The sequence below is a fragment of the Mobula birostris genome, chromosome 4 (assembly GCF_030028105.1).
Source record: "Mobula birostris isolate sMobBir1 chromosome 4, sMobBir1.hap1, whole genome shotgun sequence".
Taxonomy (NCBI): domain Eukaryota; kingdom Metazoa; phylum Chordata; class Chondrichthyes; order Myliobatiformes; family Myliobatidae; genus Mobula; species Mobula birostris.
This window is the reverse complement of record NC_092373.1, coordinates 71,539,554-71,563,555: the sequence shown is the minus strand read 5'-3', so window position 1 is coordinate 71,563,555 and position 24,002 is coordinate 71,539,554. Positions and strand designations below refer to the sequence as shown.

Below are 24,002 nucleotides of genomic sequence, written 5' to 3'. Positions count from 1 at the left end.
GATTGAATGGCAGAGCAGACTTGGTGGGCCAAATGCCTGAATTTTGCTCTTATGTCTTATTGTTTTATGGTCTTATCACTCCTGGTATGGCGGTTCCAATGCGCATGATTGGAAAAAGGTGCAGAGAGTTGTAAATTCATCCAGATCCATCACAGGCTCAGCCCTCACCATCGAGGATATCTTCAAAAGGCAGTGTCTAAAGAAAGAGGCATCCATCATTAAGGACCCTCACCATCTGGGACATTCCATCTCCTAATAGCGTCATGGAGGTACAGGAGCCTGAAGAATCATACTCAATGTTTTAGGAACAGCTTCTTCCCCTCTACCATCAATTTATGGATGGTCCATGAACCTATGAACTGTACTTTATGACTCCTCTTTTGCACCATCCATCTACCTGTTTATCTTTATAGAACAAAGAACACAGAATGGTACAGCCCTGAAGCAGACCACTTGGCCCATAATTCAGAGCTGAGCCAATTAATTAGACAAATAGCTAAATAAATTAGTTCCTCCTGCCTGCACAATGTCCATATCCTTCTTTTTTCTCACATTCATATGCCTTTCTAAATGTCTCTCAGAACTCTCTAATGTTTCTGTCTCTACCACCACACAAGGCAGCACAATCCAGTCACCCATAAGTATCTGTGGAGAAATAACACTGCCCCTCTTGTGATAGCACATGCCCTCTAATCCAGGCAACATCCTGGTAAACCTCTTCTGCACTCTCTCCAAAGGCTCGACATCCTTCCTGTATATAAACCTGCCTGCATATCTGTTCCTCAATATCCCAGTGACTATTGTGAGTCTGCAGTACAATCCCATCAGAGTGTCTCCTATTTTTTTTTAAATTCTACCCATTTATATGAGCCCTCTATTACGTCCCCTCTGACAGCAGCTGTGATACTTACCCTGAGTCATCATTCAACTCCCCCTCCTCTTTTATATCCCTCTCTATCTTTCCTAAAACATTGAAACCCTGGGATATTAATCTCCCATTCCTGTCCCTCTTTCAACCAAGTCTCTGTAATGGCCACAACACCACAGTTCTACGTACTGATCCATGCTAGAAGTTCATTCCCTTTACCCATAATACACCTAGCATTAAAATACACACATTTCACACTATCCATTCCATCTTATCTATTACTATGCTCCTGTCCATTTTCACTTGCTCTGACATCTACTTTCCTCTCCATCCCTCCACTTTCTGACCTGGTGCTCTGCTTCCCACACCTGGCTAAAGTAGTTTCAACCCTCCCAAGTAGCACTCGTGAATATACCAGCCAGGATATTGGTTCCCTTCCAGTTTAATTGCAAGCTGTCCCTCTTTTACAGGTTACCCTGTCCCAGAAATGGTTCCAAATATTCAAGAAGCTGAAACCCTGCCCCCTGAACTAGTTCCTCGGCCACTCATTAATCTGTTCCACTCATCATCCTATTCCTGCCCTGACTAACACGTGGCACCGGCAGTAATCCAGAGATGACTACTTTGGAGGTCCTGCTCTTCAGCCTCTTCTCTAACTTCCTGTACTCACTGTGCGGGATCTCTTCAGTTATTGTGACTGTAGTGATTGTTTACATCTTGCACTATACTGCTGAAACAAAACAACAAATGCCATAACATACGTCAGTGAAAATAAACCTGATTCTGATTCTGCAGGGAGCAACAGAGGCAGATGCAATTACAAAGCTTAAAAAAATGATTTGGACAAGTTGCTTGGACAGAAGGGGCATTGAGGAACACAGACCTGACGCGGACAAATAGAATTTGCATGGATAGGCATCATGATCAACATGGATGACATGGGCAAGAGGCCTGCAACTGAGCGATATGATTCCAAGAAATCTCATTTATCTGGGCTTCTCATTATGTTACTTCAACAGCACCTTCTGAGCCAGTGAGTTATACCAACAAAAAGAACAAATACAACTCTTAGCACAAAAAAAAAGTCTTGTTTCCCGCTAATGTTGTGATATCACCCCTTATTTTCAGCACCACATCAGATTCATAGGGTGGGAAACTTTGCCCGAATCCACCATTCAGCTGCACCTTCTCAAAATCCCATTCCATGTCTGGTACTCTCCTGATTTGATCGAGAGTGAAATTTACTGAGGATCTGCAAACTTCTGAACAAACTTAATGACTTGTCCGAATTGACCCAGGACTTCAGCCCACCAGCCCGGTGTTTATGTGCATAATCAACCTTGGTCGCCTGACTGTACATGCGCCATTTGCGGTCTGCCAACAATTCTCAGCTCTCTGGGGAGGGTGCCTATCGGCCAATTAGTTTCCTGTCCGAATGGCTTAACTTCCTTCTCGTTACAACTCGGCTGCTAGCATTTGCAAGAGGACCAGGAATAAAGACTCGCGTAACCGCAAAGGTTTGTCCAAATATATTATATGCATTCAAAGGCGAGTGGGGTGGATTAAAGTCGTCCTCCGCTCTCACACACGGAATTGGATGGCCAATACTACTGGGCCCAGGACATAGTCGATGGGCTCCCCGCTCCTGAAATCCAAATCAAAACAAATTGGTTTTAAATCCCACCTGAAAGATCCGGCTTCAATTGCCTATACTGTAAAGCAATATTTTTCTGTACAACGTGCTTGTAACGAGCGCAAGTGGGCGCCATAGTATACTAAACCTATAACTCCTTATTTTTTCCGCTCTGTAGAGACCGCCCCATGGTTCAGAAAGGTGAAACTGAAAGTGTTTGTTTATATGTTCCTAAAGTCTATCGGCTATCAAAGTATGAAGCGTAAATCACCCTTAACCGTCTATATGCTACTGTAAAAACAAATGTTTCGGTTTTGAGCTCCTGATAAGACGAATTCTCTGGTTGAATTTAAGCATAATGCGTTGCAGAACAGTGTTTTCTTTCTTTCTTTCTTTCTCTTTCTCTTTCTCTCTCCCTCTCTTCCCCCTCCCTTCCCCCTCCCCCTCTCCCCCCCTTTCTCGTACATAGCAACTTAACTTGTTTAAACGCAAACAACAGGAATTCTGCAGATGCTGAAAATTCAAGCAACACACAGCAAAGTTGCTGGTGAACGCAGCAGGCCAGTCAGCATCTGTAGGAAGAGGTGCAGTCCACGTTTCAGGCCGAGACCCTTCGTCCACCAGCAACTTTGATGTGTGTAACTTAACTTGTTAATGTTTTACAGACCGCAAGAAAACGATGGGCAGCAAACCAGGTAAGGTGATGAAAGCAGTGTGGAGTTGGGGGGGTGTGGGGGGCGACAGGCGAGGGTGAGAAGTCAATTCAAAGTAGAATGGCACGTCACAACTCAAGGATCAGCGTTCAGTGGTGGATGAAGAAGTTAAAAGAACGCGATCAGTAGTTATACCACATTCACATTGTAGGTGTTGGGCGTCATTTTGAAAGTTCTCAAATGATTTCCCTCTGCCCCAGTGTTCCATGCTGTTCAAGAGTTTCTGTATTACTGTAGCACTGAACTTCGAACTGCTCATTTCACTGTTTTAACCTGGTAGTCATTTATTCAACCTTTGCACTCTTGGCTCTTGACATTCTCTGAATAATTCTCAAAAATTCGGCATCTTTCTGTTTCCAAAATACTGTTTAATATCTCTTCTTTTCGAGTCTGATTCAGTTGCTGGTGGAACATCTCTAATACTCTCAGACACCAGTTAGTAAGTTAATTGGTGATTGTAAATTGTCATCTGATTGTGTTAGGGTTAATTTGGGGGTTGCTGGGCCGCGCAGTTCGAAGGGTTGGCAGAGCCTACTCTGGGCTTTATCTCATGTAATCTACAATACAAATATATATCATCTTCTTTTACCCAATTATACTTTGTCTTTTCACAAACAAGAGAAATGTGCAGATGTTGGAAATCTGAGCAAAGATTTCAGGTGGAGACCCTTCAGCAGAACTCTTCCATCGATGCTGCCTGTCCTGCTGAGTTCCTCCAGCATTCTGTGTGTGCTGTTTTGAAATTTCCCTGTTTATCATAAAGCTTTTTGCTATACTTTCGTACATTGTGAGGATTGTTACAGGGAACCACCTGAAACTGAATTGAGGTAATTTGGATATTAAACAACTTTTCCATTTACTTCCTGGTTTCATTACAGGTAAACATTTTGTTGGATTGAAAAATCAGGGAGCCACGTGTTATCTGAACACATTACTTCAGACATGGTTTATGACCCAGGAGGTTAAAGAATGCATTGCCAGGTAGGATTGCGTATTGCATAATGACTACTCTATTTTATATAGAAGTACTGTGTATAAAGGTACTTCAGTAAGAAACATTTAGAGGGATATTATCCGAACAAAGGCAAATGGAACTAGCTGAGATGTGAATCTTGGTCAACACAGACCAGTTAGGCCAAAGATGCCATTTCTACACTGGAGGACACTGTGTTTTGGGGAAAATAAATATCCAGATTAATAAAAAGTTAATTTATAAGTTGGTGATGAACGTTTATTTGGAATGGGGAATGCAACCTAGATAACTACATGTAAGGGATTACCAGGGGAAGGAATGTAATAGTGATGTCTGTAAGTTCAGTACTTTTATTCAAGACTAAAACAAGGACAGAACATGTCGGAAACAGTCAGCAGCTCAGGGTGGTCCTATTGGGGGAAAATGGGAGTTCATGGTTTACAGCAGCAGTAGTTTCTATTGCTTATTGATTATACAATCATGATTGATTAACTCAATTCTAAAAATAATGGGGGACTTAGGAAAGTAACATTTATTCTGTAGGTACAGGGCCATTTCAAAATTAAGAAGTGTACCGAATTGATATTTGTGGTGACCACATCATTGGGAAAAAGTTCTGAGTTCAATGATTTTCTGGAAGACACTGGTAAAATCATCATCGTGAATTTGTAAAGGGAAAATCACATTAAAATAATTGGTTATTTTTATCAAAGGGGTAACACATAATGTGGATCAAAGTAAATTTATTACCGAAGTACATATATATCACCAAATACAACCATGAGATTCAGTTCCTTGCAGGTGTACTCAGTAAATTCAATAACCATCATACAATCAATTAAAGACTGCACCCAACAGGGCAGACAACTAGTGTGCAAAAGACACCAACCTTGTAAATACAAAAGAGAAAAAAAATCGATAAATATGGAGAACATGAGATACAGAGTCCTTGAAAGTGAGTGCAGAGGTTGTGGGAACAGTTCAGTGATGGGCAAGTGAAGTTGAGTGAAGTTATCCTCTGGTTCAAGAGCTGATGGTTGAAGGGTAATAACTGTTCCTGAACATGGCTGTGTGAGTCCTTGCATTCTTGTATCTTCCTGATGGCGACAGGAGCAGAGAGCATGTCCTGGGCGGTGGGTGTTCCTGATGATGGATGCAGCTTCCCTGTGACAGAACTCCATGTAGATGTGCTCACTGGCAAGGAGGGCTTTACCTGTGATGGACTGGGCTGTATCCACTACTTTGTTATCGGATTCTCAGTGCAATGGCATTGGTGTTTCCGTACCAGACCATGATGCAGCCAGTCAATAAATTCGTCACTACACAGCTACAGAGGTTGGCTGGAGTTTGAGATGTCATCCTCAATCTTCATGGAGGTGCTGCCGTGCTTTCTTCAGAATTGCACTGAAATGCTGGGCCCAGGACAGGTCCTCGGAAATGATAGCACTGCGGAGTTTAAAGTTGCTGACCCTCTCAGAGGTTTTAAGCAATGTAAAATTTCACTGTTTCATATTTTTTGCAGCTGCAAAGAAGAAGATTCATTAATTTGCGAGTTGCGATGTCTGTTTGAACGATTATCAGATGGGAATGAACGGTCCTTGAGCACAGAACAGTTGACCTCCCAATTGAATTTGAGTGGTAAGCAATAGACACACCCATGCTTTCATCAGTTAGCAGTATGCCAGCTTATTGATCTAAAGAAAGTTTCTCAAATCCATACCATTCTGCTGCTTGATATATAGGCATCCGTTAGTCTCGTGAGACCATAGATTTACGCCTTGGAAGGTTTCCAGGGTGCAGGCCTGGGCAAGGTTGTATGGAAGACTGGCAGTTGCCCATGCTGCAACTCTCCCCTCTCCACGGCACCGATGTTGTCCAAGGGAAGGGCCGATACAGCTTGGCACCGGTGTTGTTGCAGAGCAATGTGTGGTTAGGTGCCTTGCTCAAGGACAGAACATGCTACCACAGCTGAGGCTCGAACTAGCGACCTTCAGATCAGTAGATAGATAGATAGATATACTTTATTGATCCGGAGGGAAATTGGGTTTCGTTACAGTCGCATCAACCAAGAATAGAGCATAAATATAGCAATACAAAAACCACAAACAATCAAACAACAATATGCAAACATAGCCAGATGGAAATAAGTCCAGGAGCAGCCTATTGGCTCAGGGTGTCTGACCCTCCACGGGAGGAGCTGCAAAGTTCGGTGGCCACAGGCAGGAACAACCTCCCGTGACGCCCAGTGTTGTATCTCGGTAGAATATGGCCGGAGTCCAACAGCAAAAAGTTCAATATCCGGTCTACAAACACGTTCCTCAATCGTAATATGACCTGGATTGCACCATCCATTGTTAACCAGAACAGTAAGCCCCAACTCCTTTACGCTTACCGCTGTCAGTGCACTTCCGGTCAGCCTGAACGGTCTGGAAGCCATCCATGGAAAAGTTTTGATCAGGTATGTCTTGTGCAGCCCCAGTAAAACACGTAACACTGCACTCCCGAAATGTTCTCTGACGCCTGTCTAGCGCTGTCAACTCGTCCATTTTATTACCCTCCGAACTCCTCTTCACCAAAAGTCTCTGTTGTCTCGACCTGGTCCTCTTTCCTCACCTTTGTGATCTCCCTCTGCATCCTCTGTGTGTTTTCCTCCAGATTTCAGCAGGGGCGTCTGCCGCTCTGCTCACTAAACCAGCCGGTATATGCTCAATCAGTTGGTCCCTGCAATAAACAATGCGACCATACTGCTGTTCCGCTTATGAGACGTGTCCGAATGTAACTATTTCCAGCGCTAAAAGCACAAATAAAACTCCCTCCACCAGCATGTTAGAGAGGGTGCAGCTTCAACATGTTACCATGAAAAAAAATACAACAAATAACCTAAGTTAAAAAAGTAAGAAGAAAAAAATAAGAATACTAGTCAAAACGGTTATAACAGGCTGCATGCATGACTGGCACATGAGCACTTAACCACTTGGCCGACGCCTTAACCACTTGGCCACGCGCCAACACTGCTGCTTGGTATATTTATGATTGAAATCTTCCATAGTTGGGGTCAGTTTTGTGGACTCACAAAAGAAAGGCAATTCGATGAACTAAAAATTGTTTCAAACTCCATATGCTCTGCAAGTGCATGTGTAAATTAACTTGGAGTTCCAGTTATTCATCAGGGATGAAATAATAGGTGGCACAGACGTTAAGTTAGTAGAGATTTGGTCTCACAATCCAGAGAGCTGAGTTCAAATCCCATTGCAATATTTATTTTAAAATTTAAACTGCAGAATTTCTTATGGTAATTATCAAGATTTGCATCTGTTAGCTGGTAGATTTGGGTATTAAGCAAAAGGTGAGATCAGTATAACATCCCCAGTCTGAGTGACGGAATTACCGTTAGTCCCAGAAGTTTCCTGCTGGGTTTCAGCAAGACCAGGCAGAAAGTGGTGGAAGGGATGAAGGGAGGATGTGCACAAGGAGTCTGGCCAGGATGCCCGTAAACCAGAAATTTACCAGTGATACATAATGGAATAATTGTTGTCTAGGCACTCAATGAGGGAGTCACTGAACAAATAAATAAAATAAAATGGGATTTGTGTAAATGGGTGGTTGGTACAGACTTGATGTACTGAAGGGATTTCTGCAAATACATAGCAAAAATTTCAAGTTGATAATTTTTCATCAAAATCTGATGGAAGGTCGTCAACCTAAAACATTGGCTCTACTTTTCTCTCTCCAGGGAGGCTGTTTGACCTGTTGAATGCCTCTAACATTTTCAATTTATTACTTCAAATTCATACATCTGCAATTTGTATTATAAAATTCATAATCACAGAACATTAAACTGGGAAATCGTTGCTAATATAAGCAACCGTATTATTTGAACTTGTATGCTTACTTTAACACCTTTTTAAAACCATTTTGTGAAGTTTACATACAGAGAGATATAGAGGAATGTTTTCGCAGTCTGGTGAACAAGCTGAGTAGCAAAATGGATCAGGACCATAAAATTCTGAAGGTAAAATTGATCTGTTGTGATACTGATAATTGATTTGTTTTTAAAATGTGCCTCGGTTTACCTGTAATTCGATCTGTACTTTTATTTTCATTTTCCTGTTTCCTTCTTTAGCATTATTTCTGTACAAGTACCTGTCATTCTTTACAACCTATTTCCTTAAATGTTCCTTCAACTGTTTGCTCAATCTTAAGTTGATCACCCATTCTCCCATGGTCTAGGACATACTGTAAATAATTTTTGAATGTTTTTAAAATCCTGGGTAAGATGTGAAGCCAAATGGTTGAGTCATCTACAATAACAGCCTTGAAAAGATGGTGGGATAAGTACATGGGAAGGTTGAGAAGGATTTTTGCCAAGTACTTGCAACTCGGTTTAGCTTGAATGGACATTTTGGTCAGCATGGATCAGTTGGGCCAAAGGGCCTGTTTCGGTGCTGTATGACTCTGTGTCCAATGAACGATTTGTATTGCACTCATAAACCGTTTTTTATTGATGTATTTCTGCCATCGTTACAATTCATTCACTGATCTGGTCTTTCTCTGCCAGAGCCTCTGGTTATGACTATTCATGCACTGACCTTCCAGAGAGTGACCCACCCTTACGGCCTCCTCCCCTGCAGTCAGCTCAAATTTCCATCTCAAGCACACACAATGGTCACAGAGTGTCTGACATTCCTCAAGGTTAACCACACCATCTTTGCACAGTGAAATGTCTTGTCACTGGAGAGTGCTGAGGAAGATGGAGGAAGGGTTTAAACACAGGCAATCATTTGATAATTATCTATCACTATACCTTCATCACCTTTGATCACATTTGTTATCTCCCTGATGAAAAGTTAATCTCCTCTTCAACATATTAATTGAATGTCTTCTGCAGTACTCCTGGAAAAAAATGATATTTATCCCATCGGTCACTTTTATAATGCAGTTGTACAATTCTCACAACATCAGTCAAGTCTTGAAGTATTGACAGGCCATGAATTCTTTAGAGAATAGGGTGCGGCTAGACACAGCTCAATCACCATCTATAAATTCACTGATGACACACCTATTGTTGGCAGAATCTCAGACGGCAATAAGAAGTTCATGGGAGTGAGATAGAGCCTGGTATAGGCTGGTTGAGTGGTGTAGCAACAACAATCTTGGATTTAATGTCAGCAAGACCAGGAAATTTATTGTGGACTTCAGGAAGGGAAGTTAGGAGAACACACTCCAGTCCTCAGCGTCAGAAGTGAAAAGGGTGAGTGGCTTCAAGTTCCTGAATTTCAGCATCTCAGAGGATCTATACCAGGCCCAACACATTGATACAATCATGAAGAAGGCTGCAGAGTTTGAGGATATCTGTTATGTCACCAAAGCCTCTGGCAAATTTCTACATATGTACTGGAGAAAGCATTCTGACTGGTTGCATTGCCACCTGGTGTGGAGGCTCCAATGTGCAGGGTGAAAAGGGGCTGCAGAGGGTTGTAAACTCATCCAGCTCCATCACAGGCACAGGCCTCCCACCATCGTGGGCATCTTCAAAAGGTGGTGCTTCACGAAGGCGGCATCTATCATTAGGGACCCTCACCATCTGGGACATGGGGAGGAGGTACAAGAGCCTGAAGACTCACCCTCAGAGCTTTAGACACACCTTCTAGACAAACCAACCCTCAAGAGGGATCAGAAGTGGAGAGAGTGAGCAATTCCAAGTTCCTGGGTGTCAGTATCGCTGAGGACCTAACCAGGACACAACATATTGATGCAGGTATATGAGGCAAGCCAGTGGCTATATTTCCTTCGGAGCTTGAGGAGATTTGGTTTGTCAAATAAACACTCAAAATCTACAAATGTGCTGTGGAAATCTTTCTGACTGGCTGCATCACTGCCTGATATGTGGGACGGGGGCACCACTACACATCATCAAAATAAGTTGCAGAAACATGGAAAATCAGCCACCTGTATTAAGGGCACCAGCCTCTAATATCCAAGACATCTTCGAGGAGCGGTGCCTTAGGAAGGCAGAGTCCATCACTAACGATCCCCACCAGCAAGGACAGGCCCTCTTCACACTGTCACCACCAGGAAGGAGATACAGAAGCTAAAAGCTACACACTCAGTGATTCAGGAATGGCTTCTTCCTCTCTGCCATCCGATTTCTAAATGGGCATTGAACCTGTGAACACTACCTCACTACTTTATATCCAGTATTTTGCGCTACTTATTTTATCTATTTAATAGACATATACATATATGTGTACTGTAATTCAGTTTGCTTTCACTGTTTGTTTATCATGTATATCATTGTACTGCTGCTGTAAAGTTAACAAATTTCATTGCATTTGCTGGTGATATTAAATCTGATTTTGATTCCCCTCTGCCATCAGATTTCCGAATGGCCAGTCAACCCATAAACGTAACCTCACAATTCCTCTTTTCCACAATTCTTTTATTTCTTGTACATTATGGTAATTTTTGCATCTTGTACTGTACTGCTGCCGTAAAACAGCAAATTTCACGACAAGTATCAGTGATAATTAACCTGATTCTGATTCATGAGAACAATGACTCCAGTGTCACAGGGAGAACAATGGCCGGTCATTTCCTCTTTGTGCCACACTCCATGTGAAACTGAACAAGAGCAGCCATACAGTCTTGTTCACAAGGTATCATATTTACGTGGTGTTCATCCCTTAAGAATATTTATTGTACACCTTAATCAAACAAATGAGGAATCAGTATTTTTGAGAGTAATTTATAAAGTATCAGTTTTCTTGTATAAAATTCTAACTGATGGATCACAGGCTCAGTTCTCATTGGGTTATGTCTTGTAGATTTATCAGGTCACAATGGTTAGCTCATTGAAGTGTTTAAAATGCACACAATCCATGGAAGAAGACACTTTTTTCCTGGATATACCTCTATTTGTTTGCTCAGCTAATGCTGCAGAAAAGTTTGATTTAATGGTAAGTTAAAAAGTACAAGGAAGTAAGTTACTTTTGTAAAAAATAGAGTAATTGATTACATTCCTACAGTGAGTTTGACATCACATTTTTTTCTTGATTCCATGAAAATGAGTCTGGACAATTTACAGATTAACTCTCACAATGATAATTCACTATAGTTGATGTTCAGAACAGTGTCACATCTTTAGACGTCTATTTCTGTAAATTCAAGAAGGATTGGATTGTTAACATGAGGAGCTTTGGAATTCATGATGGCGGAGCGGTTAGTGCGATGCTATTACAACACAGGACGTTCCCGTGTTTGGAGTTCATTTCTAACACCGTTCTGTAAGAGTTTATACGCTCTCCCCGTGGATTGCATGGGTTTTCCCCAGCTGCTCCTTGTTGCTCCCACAGTCTCTAATGTATGGGGTCATAGGTTACTTGATCATCGTAAATTGTCCTGTAATTAGGTTGGGGTTAATTGGGGTTGTGGGGTTGCTGGGGCAACGTGGCTCGAAGGGCCAGAGGGGCTGACTCCACACTGTATTGCTAATTAACTAACTGACTGACCACCTGTATTGTTTCCTACCTCAAAACATAAAATACTTAATCCAGAAAATTATCAAAACATTTTAGGACACCTAATTTCTTTTGACCTCAGGATGATCGTGCATATTCACTCTTTTTTATATCAGCTTTTCGCAAAGTGTTGAGAAATCAATTGGCTAGTTTTGTCAACAATTTGGCAAGTTGACTGCATTCCAGCATAGAAACTCTCCTGGAGAGTAGTGGCTGAATTGGAGTTTCCCAGTAGTTATGATGGAAAATCTGATCACTGACCTGCACCAGTTTAGACTTGGGACAAGACTAAATAAATCGAGTTACATTTTGGTGAAAAGCAACATCTCTGAGAGTTAGTATAAGCATGATTGATTGTCAACTTCAATAATTTTAAACATTTTAACTATTTTAAGCATTCAGGATTAATTTCTAAAATAATTACTTCTCGTAATAGAATTTCATGTTGACCAATAGTTTTTAACTGTACGTAACTGTCTGTGCAATTCGAAGTATTTTCACACATTTACCAGCCTGGTACGTTAAGTTTTCAGGTAACAACTGTGCCTCACCTGTGCCTTGTATTGGTCACATCTAACAAGAGAGGGCAACCATCTCATCTTGCTATCTAGTGGTATTGCCATTGACAATTTGCCTATTATTAATATACTAGGTTTTAGCATTGAGTAGAGGGTCTATTTGTGCAGTAACTACCAGTTACAGCATGCATTGAAGCCGATGCAACAGCTGACAAAGTGTTTTGGAAATGGGACACCATGGTGGCGTAACGGTTAGCGCGACCCTACTACAGTTCGGGTGACAGAATTTGGAGTTCAGTTCTGATTCCATCCGTAAGATATTTGTACATCCCTCCTGTGAGCATGTGGCTTTCCTCCGGGTGCTCTGGTTTCCTTCGCGTTCCAAAGACTTACTGGGTAGTAGGTTAACTGGTCATTGTGAATTGTCCTCTGATCAGGCGAGGGTTAAACAGGAGGGTTGCCTGGTGGGGCAGCTCATTGGGCCTGAAGGGCCTGTTTCACGCTGTATCTCTGAACAAAATAGACATCATCTGGTACCTTTTCACTATCCTGTTCCTTTCTTCTTCAAGGAAAAGAGTCTTGAACAGTTTTTGAAGGAGGAAAAAATGGAAGGTGACAACAAATGTTATTGTAACATCTGTGATATGAAGACTGAAACAACATCAGTAAGTATTCCAATCAGTCATCCTGGTATTTCTGTAATTCTTCATGCTGCAAATCAGAGGAACAGTAGAAGCAGCTGAATGGTAAAAATAATATTTGTTCATGGACAAGTCATCTCCTTGAGTCCTTTAGTACTGCCAGATGTCAGTGCAATGTCTTCACTGGTAAGATCTGTCAAGTACATACAATGGGGAAGTCCATATGAAATGTATTCACGTGAGGATTTACAACACAAAGAGTGGATGGCTGCAACGTTTGAAATGTATAGCAAGGAGATCTGCTAATTTTCAGCTTTGCATTCATGAAGCAGGAAAAGTAAAACTCATCTCTACCTTACATTTTTCAGAGATACTATTTTAAGCACTTGCCACAAATTCTTACGTTTCAACTGAAACGCTTTGAATTCGATTACAACAACATGGCATTTCAGAAAATTACAGGTTGCATTACTTTTCCACCTGTTTTGGAATTTACAAGATCTCAGGTAACATTTTTGTCATTAGTAACAATACTTCAGTTTAAAATAATATTGAATTTTAAATTGTGGTGCATTCCGGAATGTTGTAATTTGCATCATTCATTTGTAGTATGATTAACTCAGGAACCCAAGGGAATTAAAAAGCATTGTTCTGTCGGGGCTCCAGTTTATGATTGGCAGTAACTATCAGGTAGTTCTTTGTAATGTTTTTTTTTATTTTCCACATTTCTTCATTGTTGACAGTAACTCTTAGCCAGTTACTGTTGTTTCTTCCACTTCTTGCTATTTTTATTCTTTTAGATTTTAATATTTGATGTATCAAATATTTTTTTTAAAATAAGCTTCAGCTTTTTCTCAGAGTTAGAGTTTGGAGCATTTTGATTTTTCTCTGAATATTCACTGTGTTTTAGGTTGGAAATAGAACTGGGCCAATGAAGTATGTATGGCTCTGATACATCCAGTGCTAGATATTGTAGCTACTCTGGTCTATCTTGCCTGGCTTCCATATTTATCATACCTGGGCAACACAATGCTCATATTCTTCATTCTATCTGAAACCATGTGATTCCTATAAGAAGTGAGAAAGAACAGAACTGTGTCACTAATAGACTGTGTGGTTTCAATGTTTGATCTCGACAGTCTCTCTTGTGTTGCCAAGACTGTTACAAAACACATCTAACTGTGATTTCACAGCATTTGCCATGTGAGATCATTGGTTGTACCAGTTTAATCACTGAAGTCAGCAAAACAATACATCTGGCACATGATGCTCTCACCTGAGTTTACCTTCAGTGACAAAGTTGAAACTATCCTCTGGTATTTGCAATTACATTAATTTTATATCTTAATTGACATTTACTTTTATTTACAGGATGCTCGTAATGAATGGTGTCGAAAATTAACAGTGAACAGGGTAAGACATGCATATAAATGTATTCATGTTGTAGGAATTTGTGGCTCACTCGGAGAGTATTTTCTCAGTTAGATGGGGAATACATCCACATCTTTAGTTGCCACAGTGCCACATGATGGCATAAATCCCTGTGCAAGAATGGGAGGAGAAAGGATAGGGTAATCTTTTCCAAACAAAAACATCTATTGTTCAATATTTGGAAATGTAGACTCGGTTGTAGCATTCTGGGGGCAGCTATGCTTCAAGTGTTTGATTCCAGTGTTTGTACAGGGTTCAGCAAACAGGGACTCCTACAGTAGGAAGTCTATCATTGCCACACTCAGCAGTAGTAAGGTGTCATGATAAAATTATTTATTTCAGCTGATCAGTTAATAGCAAAAACATACTGAGGTAGTCTTCACATTGAATGATCACCTAAAACTAAAGTAAATTTCACAGTATATGACTGCTGTTCATTGACCTGCCAGCGCTCCCCTAAAAATTAGTCAAAGAAAAGTATAACATAGAAAGAGGCCCTTTGACCAATCTAGTCCATCCTGAAGTCACTTAAGCTGCGTATTCTCATCGACCTGCACCAGGACCAAGTGTTAGTCTGTAAAGCCCGTGATGCGTTGGGCAGTTTTGGCTTCCCGCTGTGGAGCCTTCCTGTCTGATGCAGTGTGGTTTCCACACCCTGCACTGTTGCAGCATGTTAGGATGCTCTCTCTTGCACATCTGTAGAATGACGTGAGTAGAGATCTGCATAGTCCTGCTCTCTTCATGCTCCTCAGAAAGTAGAGGCATTGGTTAGCTTTCATTGTGTAGCATGTGTTTTGGGACCATGAGATACTGTGTGCGATGTGTTCTCCCATGAATTTAAAACTGCTCACAGTTTTTACTGCAGTGCCGTCCATTTGAAGAGGTGTGAGAGTTCTCCTGAAGCCGATGACCATCTCCTTTGTCTTGTTGACAGTCAGGAAGAGGTTGTTTGCTTGGCACCAGGCCTTGAGCTCTTCTTCCTCCTCTCCATGGGCCGTCCCAACAGTGTTGGTAATGAGCCCCACCACTGTTGTATCATGGCAAACATAATGTGATTACTCGTGTGTTTGGCTGTAGGGATGATGGTGGCTGATTGCTTGATGCCCAGCCTCATACGCTGGGGTACATTATTGGTCAGGCGTTCCTGAATTTCTTGTGTGAATCTAGTCATTGTCCACTTGCTGCCTGAGATGAGGTTTCTCCTGGCTTCTGTCAGAACTGTGCAGTAAATAAATCAGTGATGCATTCCACACTGAACATAAACACCATAGGGTATGATGACATGACTACCTCAAAGACTACAACAGATTTCTGAGATAACATGAGAAAATTTCCAACAACTTCCAGACTGGGCAAAAGAACAACCAAGTAATATAGTAGAACATCGGGCAATTATTGCCTTGTGTCTGGAACCATGTGTTGGTCAGAGTAGACAATGTACTGAGTGCATTGGAACATGGAATATATCAGAATCTTGGGATTTTTCTGAGATAAACTGAGTGAGCAGGACATCCCTGTTAAGGGACTCCGTCCAATTATTGAAAAATTAATATCCTTCTTTCGTTCTTTCATGCTCTCACACAGGTGAATAATGTGGATGTTGTAAAAGGCAAAGAAATACCTGCTCAGCCACAAGAAGTGAAGCAGGAATGTTCTGTGGACATTACAGCAGGAAATCCTGAGACCCCTCAAGGTAGGTTGGAAGCTGCGGGCACAAAGCATCAGCATGGCTGGTGGGCTCGAGCACCTGCTGCAAGAAACATGACTGACCACGAGGGAATATTCAGAAACTCGACTGATGTACTTAATTCTTTCTCTACTTTAGATTGCTCGCAGCAAGTTTCAACAGGACAAGAGGTAAGGAAATAGGAAATATTGAACATGAACAAGAGCTCTTTTACATTTTTTTCAATAAACTGCTCAAAGTTCCTGTTACGATAGATCCTTTTTCCCCACAGTTACCAAGTCGCTGGAATCCACCCAGGCCGGATCAATTCAGCAAATCAGAGTAATTTTAAGTCACTTACCCATGGGTAATTTACAGAAGCTAATCAAGCTCACTGCCAGCACATCCTTGGAATGTGGGAGTAAACCAGAGTGCCCAGTGATTCCCATGCGGAGTAAATGCAAATTCCATGCAATAGCACGAGACGTCTTAATCAGTGACCAATGTCACTGGAGCTGTGACTTTAGTAATTGGGGCAGATCGGGAACAGTATATATTTGCCCATTTGAGCAGCTGTCCCAATTAGTGGACATTTCATGAAAATCATTAAAAAGGAATCAAAAAGACAAATTACTATTTAAAAGAGCAACAAATTATGTATTTTACTGAAACACAGAACAGCCGTCAATGCTACTGCAGTGTTACAAAACTGTATTAGTTCCTAATAGTTATCGACAGAAACATTTATCCAGTGTACTTGTTCTTTTTTTTGACTGTAAATGATAAAAATTAGTACAGATTCCTAGTATAGACAATGTACTGTCTTCACACAATACTTCTGGAAAATTGCATCCTCCAAATCTTCAGTGTCATTACAATATTCAAATTGATTGTCAATACTTTCAAATTCTGCATAGTTCTTTCTGAAGTAGTGAAATTATTTCATTTTCACTCCCGGCAGTTTCTGGCATCTCCAAGCCAGCATATTTGAAACATCAGTGAGCAAAACAATTAATAATTGACTTGCTCCTTATCTCCCACCAACTGTCAGTGACAAAAATTGATGCTTTTTCAACATAAGTGCATGTAACGGACACTATTTGAAAACAGTTTGCACTGAGCATGGTATAGGGACTAATGGCCACAGGTGGGGGGCCCCTGTGTTGAGGATGATGGGGAGAGAGGATCAATTGTGCATCCTGATTATCTGAGGTCTGTTGGTTAGCAAGTCCAACACCCAGTGGCACAGTGGTGTATTTAGACTGAGGAGTTTGTTCAGCAATTGTGTTGAATGCTGAAATGAAATCCAGAAGCAGTATTCTGATGTAGCTGTCCTGGTTTTCCAGGTGTATCTGGGCCAGGTGCATGACAGATGCCATGGTATCTGTCATAGAGCGGTTCTGTGAATGTCGGATGTAGCAGGAATGGAGTTTTGGATATGTGCGATTACCAGCCATTCAAAGTGCTTCATGGTTATTGGTGACTGTGCCACCATTTTGTGCTGAAGGTGTAGATTTCTTTTGTTCTGGGATGATCTTGGCTGATTTGAAACGTGCGGGCAGCAGACTGGATGAGTGAAGAGTTGAAGATGCCCATGAAGGTGTCAGTAAGCTGGTGTGCACACTCCCTGAGTATTTGGCAGTTGTGTCGTCAGTAATGGCCTTTGTGCACAGCAACATACGCCAGAGTTCAGTACCAGACAGGTGTTCCTGAATTTTTTGTGTAAAGGTAGTCTTTGTCCACTTGATGCCTATGAAGAGGTTTCTCCTGATGGCTCAGAGAACTGTTCGATCTCTATGACATAAATATATCAGTGATGCATTCCTCACTGATATAAACAGCATAGCTTTTGAGCATATAACTACCTCAAAGGCCACAACATATTTTTGAGTTATCACAAGAAATGGGCAAAGCAACAACCAACGTATATAGTAGAACATAGGGCAATTATTGCCTTGTGTCTAGAACCATATGTTGGTCAGAGTAAAGAATGTAAACAAAGAAACAGCAAATATTCAACATGGACAAGTGCTCTTCTATCTTTTCTTTGAGAAACCGCTCACAATTCCTACTATAATTGATTTTTTCTCCCACAGACACCAAGTCACTGAAATCCATTCAGGCTGGATCAATTCAACAAGCTTTGTGCAATTTTACTCTTGATATTGGGCATGCACTCTTTCATCTTTAACAACTGTGTGAAATGATGTATTCGTTCTCATTCGCTCAAAAGCTCAGGGAAATATTATCCTCTCCCCTCCCAGCTTCTGAAACATTTTTTGAGTGTTTTCTCAGAAAGGCCTCTGTCAATCGAAGACCAGGTGGTTAGCTTATTAGGTTTTCAATGATGCTTACCTTTGTATTTTATTTTAGTTTCAGGTTCTAATATTTGAGGAAGGTGGAAAGATTGAACTCCTCATACAAGCAATTTTTTTGCTATGCTCGAAGTATAATATCCTTTTTTTTTAACTTAAGTAAATATATTTTCAGGCTAAGACAATTACATAGTCTTATACATGGATAAAGTCAAAGATACTTAAAAATTCATGCTGAACTGTGAATCAAAAGACGTGGAAATCTCTTTGTGTATGACATCATCTAATGAGAAATTTTCGTTCTTGAGTATCCTTCAGCAGAAATCCTTCCACAAAGTACAACAAATCTGACATACATATTGAAAAAAATCTGAAAATATTCAACAGGTTAGGCCACAGCTATGGGAAGAGAAACAGGAATCTGTTTCTCGATCTTCAGATGCTGCCTGACCTGCTGAGGATTCACAGCATTTTTGGTATTCAATTTCATCTTTCAGCTGAATTGTGGCCAGTGCTTCTCAGGAAAGTAGCCCATTTTCCAAAATGTTTACAGATATTGGCCATCCCTATATTGTGGTAAAGAAGTTACTTGTTTGACAGGAAAATGTTGAATATGTCTTGTCTGCTTGATGGCATCAAAATTAACTCAGTCTGGTCAATTTATCAGTGGTATAAATGCAAATGACTGGCCAGTGCACAGAAAAGTGATATTAATGATATCTTTTTGTTGCATTTCTCTGCTTTAGGAGAAAAGGTATGAATTGTTTGCAATTTGGCACCACAGAGGAAGATATGGAAGTGGCCACTATTATGCTGAAATCAAATCAGACTCTGGTGACTGGTACAATTTTAATGATGAAGATGTTAAAAAGGTAAAAAACCTTAAGAACAGACTGAAACATTTTCTAATTCACTCATTGAGAATTAGTTTCTCAGTTCAAGGAAAGCACATGGTCTGGCTGTGTTTTATTCTATGGCATTTTCTCAATTTGTGTTCTGGAATGAAATTAAGTTACTTCAAAAACAGCATTATACCTCACACAAAGGGAGATGATTATGTTGTTGGAGGTTAATCATCCCATTCATAAAGTACGAGATCACTGTAGGAGCTGAGTTGGAACTTTATTTACTTAGCTCTTGATAATTCCATGCCAGCTTGTTTTGGAGATCAAATGTAAACACTTATAGTAGTACAGGATTAACATTAAACACATCAGACCGATCATGTGAGCTACCAGACAGTGGCTTTTTCTTTATTCATTTGTAGAATGACATTGTCATTGTCCCTGAGAGAGTGCTGAGTCACCTGTTTCATCTCTGCACTCTAAGTGTACCTGTTCCTACAATGCTGTGAGGTGGAGGGTTCCTAGAATTAGACCCAGAAATTATATAAAAATGATTATATAGCTCGACATTGAGAGAGTGTGCAACTTGGAAGGAGAAATATAAAAAATGGTCATTTTTATGTCTTTCCCTCTAATGAAGAATGTATAGAGCTGAGAAAAGCTGACAGATAAGCTTCCTCAGAACTGAGATAGGCCATTATTTCACTGAATTTATTGTTGGTTATTTCTGAATAATCATTACATTCATTGTGTTAGTGCTTTTAGATTTGAATTTGTGTCATATAACTTCCTGACAGACAGTAACATTTTGATTTTTTTTTTGCATTTTGTCAATGAATATTTATTCATCATGACATTTCATTAAGGAAAAGAATATCAGTCGAAGGTAATGACCAAATTTATTTAATGCATAAACTATTGTGCAAGAAATTTTAGAGTTAACAAGTATTGTTACATTATTTATGAAAAGAAACTACACTTGAAAGAAATCACTCAAAGGACTTGCAGTTTCATATTGTTCATTAGATATATTCATTATGTGATAACTTGTTTAGTGAAGTAGAAATTTTTATATGTATTTAAATTGACCTACAAACCAGATAGAAGGGCTAAAAGCTGGGAAATTATAAAAGCTGATAGGAACAATGTACATATCGATCCATATTGGTAGAAGACATATTGTATGCTCTCTTCTTTTTTAAAATCTAAATTATTTAATATTTTCCAGGTCCGAAACTGCTTACATGCTGATGTACAGACTGATCGATACAAACCCCAAAGCAGGTATGATGATTGTAGAATTCACTGGTAATAAATTTATCATTGACTTACATAATACCATGCAATGGGTTTATAAATTTTGTTGATTATAGTATTGTAACATCATTTTTTTCTTGCTTTTTCATGCATTTTGATGAATCATGAGTTGTCCACCTCAGGATAAACCTAAAAAAATTCTAACTTTTTTATTAATTGATTGGATAGAACATCATACAAAATGCTGGAGGAATTCAGGAGGTCAAGCAGCATCTGTGGATGGGAATAAACAGTCAACAATTCAGACCATAGTGGAATTAGTCCTTACTCTTAATAATTTCTCCTTTGGCTCCTCCCACATCCTCCAAACTAAAGGTGTAGCCATGGGCACCCGTATGGGTCCTAGCTAAGCCTGCCTTTTTGCTGGCTTTATGGAACAGTCCATGTTCCAAGCTATACTGGTACCCGTCCCCCACTTTTCCTTCGCTACATCGACGACTGCATTGGCGCTGCTTCCTGCATGTATGCTGAGCTCATTAATTTCATTAACTTTGCCTCCAACTTTCACCCTGCCCTCAAGTTTACCTGGTCCATTTCCAACACCTCCCTCCCCTTTCTAGATCTTTCTGTCTCTATCTCTGGAGACAGCTTATCCACTGATGTCTACTATAAGCCTACGGACTCTCACACCTACCTGGACTATTCCTCTTCTCACCCTGTCACTTGCAAAAATGCCATCCCCTTCTCGCAATTCCTCCATCTCCACCGTATCTGCTCTCAGGATGAGGCCTTTCACTCCAGGACAAAAGAGATGTCTTCCTTTTTTAAAGAAAGGGGCTTCCCTTCCTCCACCATCAACTCTGCTCTCAAACGCATCTCCCCCATTTCATGCACATCTGCTCTCACTCCATCCTCCCGCCACCCCACTAGGAATAGGGTTCCCCTTGTCCTCACCTACCACCCCACCAGCCTCTGGGTCCAACATATAATTCTCCGTAACTTCGGCCACCTCTAACGGGATCCCACCACTAAGCACATCTTTCCCTCTCCACCTCTTTCTGCTTTCCGCAGGGATCGATGCGACTCCCTTGTCCATTCGTCCCCCCCATCCCTCCCCACTGATCTCCCTCCTGGCACTTATCCTTGTAAGTGGAACAAGTGCTACACATGCCCTTACACTTCCTCCCTCACCACCATTCAGGGACGCAGACAGTCCTTCCAGGTGAGGCAACACTTCACCTGTGAGTCGGCTGGGATGATATACTGCGTCCGGTACTCCCGATGTGGGCTTCTATATATTGGTGAGACCTGCTGCAGACTGTGAGACCCTTTTCACTGAACACCTATGCTCTGTCCGCCAGAGAAAGCAGGATCTCCCAGTGGCCACACGTTTTATTTCCACGTCCCATTCCTATTCTGAAATGTCTATCCACGGTCTCCTCTACTGTCAAGATGAAGCCACACTCAGGTGGGAGTAACAACACCTTATATTCTGTCTGGGTACCCTCCAACCTGATGGCATGAACATTGACCTCTCGAACTTTCGTTAATGCCCCTCCTCCCCTTCGTACCCCATCCCTTATTTATTTACTTACTTACTCACTCACTCATTCATTCATTCCTTTTTTTTTTCTCTCTCTTTTTCTCCCTATCCCTCTCACAATAACTCCTTGCCTTCTCTCTATCTTCCACTGGTGCTCACCTCCCCCTTTCTTTCTCCCTAGGCCTCCCGTCCCATAATCCTCTCCCCTCTCCAGCCTTGTATCCCTTTTGCCAATCAACTTCCCAGATCTTAGCTCCATCCCTCCCCTCCTGTCTTCTCCTATCATTTCAGATCTCCCCCTCCCCCTCCCACTTCAAATCTCTAACTATGTTTTCTTCCAGTTAGTCCTGACAAAGGGTCTCAGCCCGAAATGTAGACTGTTTTTTTCTATGGATGCTGTCTGGCCTGCTGCGTTCCACCAGCATTTTGTGTGTGTAATTTGAAGCTGGTCATTGTTTTCTACCACTGTCCCTTCAATGTGGACAGGCGTATCTTCTCCCAACTTACCCTTCCTGAAGTCCACGATCAGTTAACGTAGAGTGCTTAGTCTTTATGAATCTATAATAATAATAGTTAACATGTTTCTGAACAATTGTAGACTGTAATTCTAATAGACAGAGCAAGTAGTGTTTGAAACAGTATAATCTGTGATTTCCAGACTTCAATGTCAATGGATGGAAAATCACGGCAATTAATCCACCGACGACCAATCACAGTGTCTGTGTGCTGACAGCTTCAGTTGGTAGATACTCTGACCTGCTGCTCCATCTTACAGAGGCGAGGCTCGATGACAGGAGACGGGAAGATGCAAAGATGAGGCGTGGCGGAGGCAAGAGGAGGACAATGCAGAGGCGAGGCATGGTGGAGGCAAGCGGAAGCGAGAGGAGGAGGAGGAGCTGAAGGCGAGGCATGGCAGAGTTGGGAGCAAGGGAATTCCTGATGTCTGATTGATTTACGTGTCAAGCCAAATTGGAAGATTCGGGTACGGGCCCCAGAGCTATCTGAGAGTGAGGAACAACCCGATGTTTGGACAATTTAATTAATGGTCTAGTTTCTTATGGTCCAGGTGACAAACATTGCACTGGCCACTTCTGAGTACAATTCACCACAGTGCAATATTTTCTGGACATCATTTACATAAATGGTGATATCGTTAATGTGCACAATGCTTATCTCTTCATTAACAATTGAAATTTGTGCAAAAAATGTGTAATCCACAACCTTTCTTTCTCTTTCACACTAATAGTGAAGAATTGAAATAACCTGTCCCAGTTTAGAGTAGATCTTCAGTTAAGACGTCATGAGAATTGCGTTCTTCAGAGGATGATGCCCTTGTATTTCTTATTCAAATGCAAGCACTTGTAAAATCAGTTTTAATGTGTAGATTGACCATGGCTATCTCTGCCTCTCTGCCAGTTGGCAAGTTATAGAATCAAAGAGCATGGAAATGGGGCTTTCAGCCCATTAAATCCGTTCAGTTCTTCTGCCAGCCATTTACAACAACTCTTCACTAATCTCATTTTATTTCCATTAACTCATCCGGATTCTACAAAATTCACCAATAAACCCACACTCCTTGGGGAAGTAGGAGGATACCAAAACAGCCAAAGGAAGCCCATGAGGTCACAGGGAGAAAGTGCATCCTCCATACAGACAGCAACCAGAGCTGAGGTTGAGTCCTGGTCTCTGGATCTGTGAAGTGGCAGCAGCTCTACTGGCCACACCATTGTCTTGTCCATATCTTCATATTTTCACTGTCTCTATAATAACAGACTGCTGTATCGCGATACAGTGTGGAATAGACCCGCTGATGAGCAGCCCCTGTTTTAACCCTAGCGTAATCAAAGGACAGTCTACTTTGTCCAGTTAGCCTACCACTGGTTGGCCTTTGGACCGTGGGAGGAAATGGGAGCATCCAGCGGAAACCCACACGGTCACGGGGAGAACGTGCAAATTCTTTACAGGCAGCAGCGGGAATTGAACCCAGTTCGCCTGCACGGTAAAACGTTGTGATAACTACTGCGCTACCGTGCCGCCCTGACTGTATGTTGGGAAGACTGCAGCCACTGTCTTCAGGCTCCA

At 41.3% G+C, this 24,002-nt stretch overlaps 1 protein-coding gene across 9 annotated transcripts; it reads left to right on the top strand.

Moving 5' to 3' along the window:
* Positions 1-1,580: 1,580 nt before the first annotated feature.
* Positions 1,581-24,002, top strand: LOC140196395 (ubiquitin carboxyl-terminal hydrolase 47-like). Of its 9 annotated transcripts, none has more exons than XM_072255522.1 (15): positions 1,581-1,901; positions 1,997-2,385; positions 4,093-4,195; positions 5,710-5,825; positions 8,111-8,199; positions 11,012-11,143; positions 12,792-12,887; positions 13,232-13,369; positions 14,235-14,276; positions 15,879-15,987; positions 16,120-16,151; positions 16,253-16,302; positions 19,022-19,147; positions 20,349-20,404; positions 22,696-24,002. In XM_072255522.1, the coding sequence occupies exons 3-15, from the start codon at positions 4,164-4,166 to the stop codon at positions 22,818-22,820; spliced, it is 1,143 nt and encodes a 380-aa protein (XP_072111623.1). In that variant the 5' UTR covers positions 1,581-1,901; positions 1,997-2,385; positions 4,093-4,163; the 3' UTR covers positions 22,821-24,002. The 9 variants fall into 9 exon arrangements, with proteins under 9 accessions (XP_072111623.1, XP_072111621.1, XP_072111627.1 ...); XM_072255525.1 differs by lacking the exons at positions 1,581-1,901; positions 1,997-2,385; positions 22,696-24,002 and adding exons at positions 2,721-3,196; positions 19,987-20,006; positions 22,579-22,657; XM_072255524.1 differs by lacking the exons at positions 1,581-1,901; positions 1,997-2,385 and adding exons at positions 2,722-3,196; positions 19,987-20,006 and having other exon boundaries at positions 22,696-22,781.